This window comes from Myotis davidii, unplaced genomic scaffold (assembly GCF_000327345.1).
Source record: "Myotis davidii unplaced genomic scaffold, ASM32734v1 scaffold88, whole genome shotgun sequence".
Classification (NCBI taxonomy): domain Eukaryota; kingdom Metazoa; phylum Chordata; class Mammalia; order Chiroptera; family Vespertilionidae; genus Myotis; species Myotis davidii.
The window spans coordinates 1234466-1244943 of record NW_006300377.1 but is presented as its reverse complement, the minus strand read 5'-3'; the positions used below and the strand labels follow the sequence as shown (position 1 = coordinate 1244943).

At 42.1% G+C, this 10478-nt stretch overlaps 1 protein-coding gene across 3 annotated transcripts in view; it reads right to left on the bottom strand.

The window, feature by feature from the left end:
• INPP5B (inositol polyphosphate-5-phosphatase B) overlaps nucleotides 1–10478 on the bottom strand; it is a 57108-nt gene that overhangs the window by 18616 nt on the left and 28014 nt on the right. For 2 of the 3 annotated variants that reach the window (XM_006777264.2, XM_006777266.1), the window contains exons 8-13: nucleotides 5967–6063; nucleotides 4121–4288; nucleotides 3237–3338; nucleotides 1914–2028; nucleotides 1451–1567; nucleotides 621–808 (exon numbers count right to left, since the gene is read on the bottom strand). In XM_006777264.2, coding sequence (XP_006777327.1) covers nucleotides 621–808; nucleotides 1451–1567; nucleotides 1914–2028; nucleotides 3237–3338; nucleotides 4121–4288; nucleotides 5967–6063 — 787 coding nt within the window. Of the gene's footprint in view, nucleotides 1–620; nucleotides 809–1450; nucleotides 1568–1913; nucleotides 2029–3236; nucleotides 3339–4120; nucleotides 4289–5966; nucleotides 6069–10478 lie in introns of all 3 variants that reach the window. The other variant, XM_006777267.2, reaches the window with a different exon arrangement.

Sequence of the window (10478 nt, the reverse complement as noted above, 5' to 3'; positions counted from 1 at the left end):
CTAGTGCGCACCAATAAAGTAGTGTGCACCAATAAAGTAGTGCGTACCAATAAAGTAGTGTGCACCAATAAAGTAGTGCGTACCAATAAAGTAGCGCGCACCAATAAAGTAGTGTGTACAAATAAAGTAGTGTGCACCAATAAAGTAGTGCGTACTAATAAAGTAGTGTGCACCAATAAAGTAGTGCGTACTAATAAAGTAGTGTGCACCAATAAAGTAGTGTGTACCAGAAAGCTGAGGTCTGAAAGACTAAGTGAAGGCAGACAAATGCAATCATTCTCAACTACATATGCTCCTGGGAAGAACAGATGCATAAAATCCTGAATACTTCTAAAGCCTGGAGTTGAGATGCTCGCTCTTTGGTTGCTTTCATTGTGAAAGTAGTGTGCACGAGATAAGTCTTAAACATTCAAATAAGTCTTAAACATTTTCCAGGGACAAATGATTTGAGAAGAATTCTAGAGGTCTGCCAGATGGTAAATTAGGAAACTAAACCTTTCCAAGGGACATGATCCGTGTGTAACCGAGCCCCTACGCCAGCAGTGGGAAGCCTCCCGCTGTCACCTCCCTAACAAAACACCGGGCGTCGTGGCCTGTGCGGGGTAGAAGTCCAGACTCACTCGTGCTTGCTGATGGTGAGAGGGGGAAGGCTCGGGTCAACCTGACTAAACTGCATTCGAGAGCAAATGTCTTTATAGTCCTGGTTCCTCCTCTCGTACTCTTCTGTGTGGGCTGCCAAGTGCGAATTCACGACGCAGATGCTGGTATTGTGGAACTGGAACCTGATCGCCACTCCTCCTTTGTTACCCTACAAAGAGGAGCCCAGAGAAATCCAGTTTAGATGGTTGTTTAATTATGTCAGTTTCTTAAACCCGCAAACTTTCAAAACGTTTTCTCTTAACTGGTCTTCGTAATAACCCTGTGAGGTAAGTAAAGCAGTATTACTGTCTGCATTTTACAAGTAAGAAAACAAATCCAAGGAGGCAGAATGACTAGCCGGTCCGTGGCAAGCGGAGTCCACTTTCCATGAAATCCCAGGAAAGTCACATGCTCTCCCTTCTCCACAGGAGGCTCTAGCAGTAGGATCTAAAAGCAGGACTTTAATGGCCTCAAGAAGAAGAGGAAATGGCAAATCTGCATCAGCATTCTTTCTTTTCCTGTGACCCAATATAGTTTCTGCAACCTATTTCATGGATTAAATGGGAGAATAAACTCGAGACTCTAGTGTGCAGTAAACATGAGAATCCCTGCTAGTTGGGCAAATCAGCCAGCAATTCCCTAAAATACCATTTGTAAATGGTCTGCTCAGTCCAGTCCTGCTGAGGGTACAATTCATCTTCTAATACCAGCCTCCTCGCTGGGACACATGCATCAAGGTGTCATGAGAAGTGGGGTCAAAACCTCGGGGATCAAGGCCCTCAGTGTGCCAAACATACCACCAAGAACTCACCATCCTCCCCATGATGCCTGTCCCCACGGTCTCAGCTTCCACTTCGGAGATGTGAGCTGCATGTTCCTGTTTGACATATAACAGCAGCATAATCCCAACCAGTCGGATGAACTTCACCTGGAAAACAGAGCCAAACACTCAAGCCACGGCATTAAACAGAAGTCGGAAACAGAAATAAAGATCCCAAAGGAGAAGTGGTCTCGAAGCTGGCTGAGAGTGTCATGTATCTCCTCCACACGAGGACCCAGGGGAATCACCTATCCAACTCACTCAGCATGCTACGTGACAGCTTAGCCTACAAGTGCCAAGACCTGCATCCTGCCCACCCACAGGTGCCTCTTCTGGAGGACCCAGAACTGAAAATAGCAGGATAATCAGGACTGGCTTGGGGAGAATGTGTAATACCGTCTTAACTTCCCTGCGTGGCAATCTAACATTCAAAGGTCCCTGACTCCTCTCTTACCTTTGCATACTTGGCATCTGGATGAAGACTCTCTGATACAGCTTTAAACCACTCTTCCTCCTTTGGGGTGTCATGGAAGAAAAAGGCCTCCTTACTCAGATCAAGCTCCTGGAACCTATTAGGAGAAGCCAGAGGTAAGAAAGTAGAGAAAGGTAATGTACAAGATGACACATCATAAGATCAGTTTGGGTGCGTAAATCCTAGCTTTCTGGCTACACTGCAGAACCCGCAAGAGAAAAGAAAAACAAACACTCAGGGCCGAGGGTCGAAGTGCTAAGGCACTTACCAGTGCTGTCACAGCAGCAGGCCATTCCCGCTTCATAACCAGCCTGTGAAGCAGTTGGAAGCATCTGCATTTTACATCTGAGGTCACGAGTTCACACAAGCACCAAGCGGCAAATGGGTTCAAACCCAGGTCTACATACATTCCAAATTCTAGGCCCTTCCACTTTACCATACAGGCTTCTTTGCTGCCCTGTCCCCATTAACAGTGCCCAGTGTAGGGGTAGTAGGATGCTAAGTGTGAAACAAAAAGGGCTGACTGGTAGGGCCTTTTTTCTTCTTCTTCTTTTTTTTTTTAACGCTAACCTTCCTTACCTGGCAAAAAAATATTCTTTGCTTCATGACCAAAAGTGTTGAATATCTAAGTAATGAAAATCCATTCAAGGTGCAATGATTTTAACAGAGGATTATACTAAAAATTCAATACTAGCATTTAAGTGCCAAGCACATCACTTGAAGAGTGCCAGAAATGTGTTTAACGATGAGGGAGAGCATCAAATAGAGAAGCAGCTGTTACTAAGCACACACTTATTCGTCAATTCCTTCACCTGCTGTGAAGAGTCCGGTATATAAGGAATGGGCAAAAGTAGGTTTACACTTGTGAGTACATAAAACACAGTTTATTCTTGTATTATTATTTGTTAATTTTCCATAGGAACAACTGTAGACCTCCTTTTGCCCACCTCATCTTCATGTCCCCATCCCTCCAGCTACAGCTATACTTGAGAATGTGCCACTATGGCACGGGGCAAGCACTATGGGCAGTCTATCTGAAGTGTACCTGGCGTATAAGACGACCCCCCACTTGGAGGCATATTTTTCAGGGCCAAAAAATCGTCTTATACGCCGGCAAATACGGTAGGTTTACACTTGTGAGTACATAAAACACAGTTTATTCTTGTATTATTATTTGTTAATTGTATTATTTTCCATAGGAACAACTGTAGACCTCCTTTTGCCCACCTCATCTTCATGTCCCCATCCCTCCAGCTACAGCTATACGTTTGAGAATGTAGAAGCGACTGGAAGAGAAACACTCACCCTACACAGTATACATCTGGGGCCTGGATACCGTGACTTAGCCAGGGCCGGAGGCATTCTTTGGGGGACTGTCCATTCACATTGTATGTCCCCACAAAAAACCTGTCACCAAAGAAAATCAATCGATCACTCAGGAAGACTATGGCGACAACAAGGGAAAACATTTTAAGACTTAAGAAAGGTCACATCTAACCCATACCAATGACTGCAGTCTACTGTGATATTTGGTGCTTGTGTGATAACTTCAAACAGCGCAGGCCTACTCTGAACATTCCTACTTAGCTCTAACAGCCCTTAGAGAACTGTAATCCACAAGATAGTTCTTTACCCTGCATATGCTTCGGAAGTGAAAAGTACCTTGGTAATTACTTTCAGAAGGAAAGCAACAGCAGTACTCACCATAATTGACTATTTCTATCCCTAGAAGTAATGTTACTTTGTCTTATGGTCACAGTGCAATAATTTAAAAAGATCTAGCAGCATTATGCAACCTTGATTCATTCAACTTTCAGAAACCCTGTCTAAAAAGATTACCAAACACTAACTTCAATTTAAATGACTTTCTTCAAAGGACCAGAATGACCAAGGGTAGGCTACGTTCCTTTTTTTGTATCCATATAGCTCTTCAAATATTGCTGTAACTATGTGCAAGCTGTGTCACTCCCACTGTACCACACCCACCAGAGTGCCTGGCCGAAAAGGCACAGAATAAACGCCTGCAAATGAAGAGTGAATGGAATCACTCATTTTAGAAAATGAAGGGAGAGATCTGTAGTAGGATTTGCTTTCAAATCCAGGGTCCTGGGGGTGGAGGTAAGTGCTTAAATTTCAGAGAGTTGAATGATCCTTTTCCTTTGGAAACAGTCTAAGAGCCGGTTAGCTACCTGAAGTTCTGGATATAGGTATAATCCTCCTCTTTCTGCATCAGAACTGATTTCACCAGTGTTTCTCGCAGTCCAAACTTCTGCATCGACAAAATATGAGCCTTGTCTGAGACTGTGATAGTGCAAGAGCGAACCATGTCGGTAATTTCCAACTTGGATTTAGTCTGTCTAGAAAAACAGACAAAACATTTTGTTATCATATTTTTTAAAATATATTTTATTGATTTTTTACAGAGAGGAAGGGAGAGGGATAGAGAGTTAGAAACATCGATGAAAGAGAAACATCAATCAGCTGCCTCCTGCATACCCCCGACTGGGGATGTGCCCACAACCAAGGTACATGCCCTTGACCGGAATCGAACCTGGGACCCTTCAGTCTGCAGGCCAATGCTCTATCCACTGAGCCAAACCAGTCAGGGCTGTTATCATATTTTGATGAGTCCTTCATGACATAAACATAAAGCTAGAAGTTTCCACACACAAGCTTCTGAGTCACAGAAAGCAAAAGGAGGCTAAAGTAAAGCTTATTTGCTAAAACAATATTTCTTCTATGTGGGATTAAGTAAACCTACATGTTGTTGATTAGACAGTACATTGGTCCAGAGGGTTTCTGAAAATACATTCATAGAATCTCAGACCAGAAGGGGACCTTGAAGATATTGTAATCTAATCCCTTCATTTTTCAAATAGGAAACAATGAGACCCAGCATCATTAATGATTCACGCAGCTGGATGGTGAGAGTGCCTCACATAACAAGAGTGTGAAACAATCCAGCCTTGGCCAGTGTGGCTCAGTTGGTTGGAGCACCATCCCATGAACCAAAAGGCTGTGGGTTCAACTCCCGGTCAGGGTACATCTCTGGGTTGCGGGTTCGATTTGTGTAGTTTTAGTCATATTAAAAATTATTCAAATGCTAACTTTAAAATTAAACAAAATTTAACACCTAACAGAATCATAATAATAGCTCCAGAAACTTTTGTTGAAAATCACTTAATGAATTAATATCTATAAAGCACTTGAAGTAGTTTCTGACACTAAATAAATGCCACTTAAGTGTTTGATATAACTCTTGTCATGTACATACAGGGTGGGGTAAAAGTAGGCTTACAGTTGTGAGTACACATTGTATTATCATTTATTAATCATTGTATTATTTTCCATAGGAACAACTGTAAACCTACTTTTGCCCCCACCCTGTATTAATTAAGGCTATGTAAAAATGTATCTGTGTTGTACCAAGAAGGATCAAAGGTGAATTGAGAATGACAGACCTGGGTTCACTTAAAGTTCAGGATCTGTTCATTACAGCTTAAGTGCAAAATTAAAATACTGACATAATAAAGTAGTTTTATCTTGACCAGAAGACTCTGGCTATGATCAGTAGGGTGCGCTAGAGTACATACTAAATATAACAGCACATCAGAAAAAAAGAAAGGGGTAAATAAAAATGGGAAAAAGAAGACTCTTCAGCGTCAGCAAAGTCTTGAAACAATGGGAGGGAGAAATCAAAATGTTTCTAATCTGCATTTCTAAGATAGATTTAGATGCCAGTTTCAAATCCTAGATCTGCCACTTGCTAGTTCTAGATCTTGGGTGAGTTTTACAACCTCTCTTCTCACCTGTTTCCTTAGCTGTAAGACAGAAAAATAATAGTACCTACTTCTCAGGTTAAAATAAGATAACTTGGGTAACTATGTGGCATACACAGTAAGTGCTCAATAAATATCCAACATTTCTTAGGCCAGCTACCCTGGGACAACTTACCTCATTCACAGGAATGGTTTCAGTTCTATAATGAAGAAAACCTCAGTCCTAAGAGGTAGCAGTGAAGGGAGAGCTGATTACCTTGTGAGCAAGTTTTCTGGTTTATCCTGACCCCGGGAGCTTTGGTCCACAAACATGCCTTTCCCATTTGGCCTCAAATTGTCCAAGTGAGAACCACCTAAGTGGGGAGGGGAGTGGGGGGAGAAAGAATTAAAACATAGTTACGTATACTCTCACATATACTTTAGCATACAGACCACAGTTTCTCAAATCATACTAGGCATTACTAGTAGTCCACATGTTACTCAAAAACATAGGAAAGCCTATGTTTTGTTGGTGTCTGGGTGAAGCTCCCACAACGCATATACCAAGAAGAAAGAAAAGAAATTTTCATCCAGCTGTCTACTGCTGAACACGTAACACTCCTTTTTCTTGGAGACAGAGTGCACTATAGAATGAATAAAGCTATGATATCTGCAGACCTAAGTTCTATCACCAGCTCTATTATTTATTGTCCTTTGACTATGAGCAAGTCATCTAACCTCTCCAAGTCTCAGTAACTTGGCCTGTGCTGCTGTCCTCACAGGTTTATTATATGGATCAAATAATTGACATGTGAGTAAGCATTCTGAAACAACACAACATATTACCCTATATAATAAAAGGGTAATATGCAAATCGACCGAACGGCAGAATGACCAGTTGCTATGACGCGCACTGACCACCAGGGGGCAGACGCTCAATGTAGGAACTGCCCCAGCTGGTAGGCTCCTATCACCAGATGGGGAACGGGGAACCAGGGGTGGGTGGCAGCAGGGGGCAGGGCCAGCTGCCAGCAGCCCAGGAAGATGGCCTGGATTGCAGGCCAGGCCTAGGGACAGTACATGCGCACGAAGTTCGTGCACTGGGCCTCTAGTAAAATATAAGATCTTATTACCACTTACTGCAAGTGACACTTCAATTCCAAGGAGGAAAAAGGCAAGGGTTAGATATCTAAAACTGGAAAGGGCCTAAGTGCCCTCGAGAATGAGAAGAGCTTGTCAGTGTCAACAAATTGCCTTGAAAACCAAAGAGCCCAAGGACTTGCAACAAAGAAATATTTGGGGAAGTTGTTAAACCAAGATAATCAGAAAGTTAATAATTAGAACATTAATCTGCCAATAACTTCTCTGCTCCTTAAAACCCAGATCCCTGCCGAAACCGGTTTGGCTCAGTGGATAGAGCGTCAGCCTGCGGACTGAAGGGTCCCGGGTTCGATTCCGGTCAAGGGCATGTACCTGGGTTGCGGGCACATCTCCGGTGGGGGATGTGCAGGAGGCAGCTGATCGATGTTTCTCTCTCATCGATGTTTCTGACTCTCTATCTCTCTCCCTTCCTCTCTGTAAAAAATCAATAAAATATATTTTAAAAAACCCAGATCCCTTGTCAACAGGAAACAGCATGAAGAGGCCAAAGAGAGATGCTGCTTTAATACACAGGCTTCAAGGGGCACCAGAGGCATGAAACATCACTAAAGAATTTTGCTCTGAAGACTATTACTAAACATGGACTTTTCAACCATGCATTCACATGATCCAGAAAAAAGCAAACAAACTTTGGAGTTGAAAAGAAAACACAATCATTTGAAACATGAAAATAATTACATTTCAATGCCTCCAGTGAATCACCTAGGCCTTTCAATTTTGCTTCCTGAATGCCTCTCAAATCAATCTATTCCTATGCCCAATGTCACTATACCAATCCAGTTTACCAACATCTCCCTGAATGACTTTGAAAACCTCAACGAGGCCCGGCCGGCGTGGTTCAGTGGTTGAGTGTCAACCTATGAACCAGAAGGTCACAGTTCAATTCTCGGTCAGGGCATATGGCCAAGTTGTGGGCTCGATCCCCAGTGGAGGTTATGCAGGAGGCAGCCAATCAATGATTCTCTCTCATCATTGATGTTTCTATCTCTCTCTCCCTTTCCCTTCCTTTCTGAAATCAATACAAATATACTTAAAAAAAAAACAAAACACATACACCTCAACAAGTCTCCCTGTCTCTGTTTTCACCCCACTCTCTCTAACCCAATCTCTACAGTGACAAAAGGATTTTTTGAATAAGGAAATCTGATCTGTTAAAACCTTTTAAAATCCCCCCACTGATAAAACCCAAACCCCTTAATATGGTTGTCAAGTCTCTTTCCAGTGGAGATCCTGCCCATCTCTGGCCCCCTACCTCCTTCAATGCCATATTCAAAGTATATTAAAGTTACTGCAGTTATACCCAGACCCCATTAGAAACCGACTTTTTTCTTCCTTGCTCTGCTTTACACAGCTAACTCCTACCATCCTGTGGCCAGGGGTCAGCAAACATTTTCTGTAAAGCACCAGAGAGAAAATGTCCTAGGCTTTGTAGACCATACAGTTACAACTACTCAGCTCTGCCTAATATGCAAAAGCAGCCATGGGCATGGCTATATTCCAATAAACTTCATTTATGGTCACTGAAACTTGGATATTTTATAATTTTCACGTCACAAAATATTATTCTCTTTTGATTCTTTTCAACATTTTAAAATATAAAAACTATTCTTAGTTCACAGGGGGTACAAAAGCCGGCAGCAAGCTGGATTTGGCCCACGATCTACCGTTAGCCAATCCCCTGCTGTAGGCCAATCTTATAAGTTATTTCTTCCAGGAAGCCTCTCTGATCCCTCCTAGATGGGTCAGGTGCCTGCCCTGACACTGGTGTTCCCACAGCTCCCTATACTTCTCCCATCACAGCCCTGATTGCTGTGCACTGTAACTGTTTGTCTCCCCAGGAAGACTGTAAACTTACTGAGGACAAGACTGTGTCTGATTGACTCATCACTACATCGCCATCATCCAGCACACCAGACAGTATATTATAAGCAGTTCAATCCCTCAACAACTCAATAGGACATACTGGATGAATGTGGATCTTATGTGCCTTATATAAATATATAACATCTGAATTCAAGCCGGAAGTATTCTTTTGGAATATTTCAGGTCACCTTCTCATTGTCTTCAGCATATAACAAAAATAAGACAGGGAGAACCAGAATAGGTTGTTTCTAAAATTCTACAACCCCATGGTTAGTTATTTCTAGAAACTAAATCCCCACTGGATTCCAGCTCTCTTGCTTTACTCTAAAGGTTAGAGAGCCAAGGTATTTACTAGTAAGTTAGTGAATGGCATATGGGGACACCTCTTAGAATGGTTGAAATCCAGAATACTGACAATACCAACTGCAGGCAAGGATGTGGAGCAACAGTAACTCTCCTTCATTGACTGTAGAAGTGGAAAATGGTATGGCTGCTTTGGAAGCAGTCTAGCAGTTTCTTACAAAGCTGGACATAGTCTTACCATATGACCAGCAATCATGCTCCTAAGTATTTATTGATTTGAAGATCTAGGTCCACATAAAACCTGCATGCAAATAATTATAGCAGCTGTATTCATAATCATCAAAAACTGGAACCAGCCAAGATGTCATTTAACAGGTGACTGGATAACCAAACTGTGGTACATCCCTATAATGAAATATCATTTAGCAATAAAAAAGACGGAGGCCCTGGTCGGTTAGAGTGTTGTCCAGATACATCAAGGTTTCGGGTTTGATCCCCAGTCAGAATCAACCAATGAATGCATAAGTAAGTGGAACAATAAATCAGTGTGGGGTTTTCTCTCTCTCTCCCCCTTTCTCTCTCTCAAATCATTTTTTAAGAGAATGAGTTATCAAGCCACAAAAGACATGAATATTAAATGTATATCGCTAAGTAAAAGAAGCCAGTCTGAAAAGGCTAAATATTATCGGTATATGATTCCAATTATATACCATTCCAAAAAGATAAAAACTATAGAGAGGGTAAATAGATCGGTGTTGGCCAGAGGATAGGAGGAGAGGGGTAAGGGTTAAATAAGTGAGGCATAGGGGACTTTTTTTTAAAAAAGTTTTTTATTATTCATTTCAGAAAGGAAAGGAGGCATAGAGAGAAACACGGAAACATCAGTGATGAGAGAGAATCATTGATCGGCTGCCTCCTGCATGCCCCCTACTGGGGATCAAGCCCACAACCCAGGCATGTGCCCTCACTGGGAATCAAACTGTGACCTCCTGGTTGATAGGTCCATGCTCAAACACTGAGTCACACTGGCCAGACCACAGAGGACTTTTTAGGGCAGTGAAACTATTCTGTAAGTAACTGTAACCTGAAGTGGGTAGAAGAAAAAGTGCTTACCTAAGTAATTTCCGAAATGAGTGAAGTCTGTAAGACTAAAGGTAGAAGGAACTGTACGTGAGTACTATACTCTAGCTGATAAGGCTGACACCCTTACACATGTACCGTATTTGCCGGCGTATAAGACGACTGGGCGTATAAGACGACCCCCTAATATTTCCACTCAAAATACAGAGTTTGTTATATACTCGCCGTATAAGACTACCCCCTCTTCCGCACACCTTCCACACACCAAATAAAAGGTAAAACAATATCAGATTTGATTTTAACATTTTAATTTATATTCAAATGCTTATGACATGCAGGAAAACTGTCACAAGGCTGTATGTAATCAAACATATACATAAAA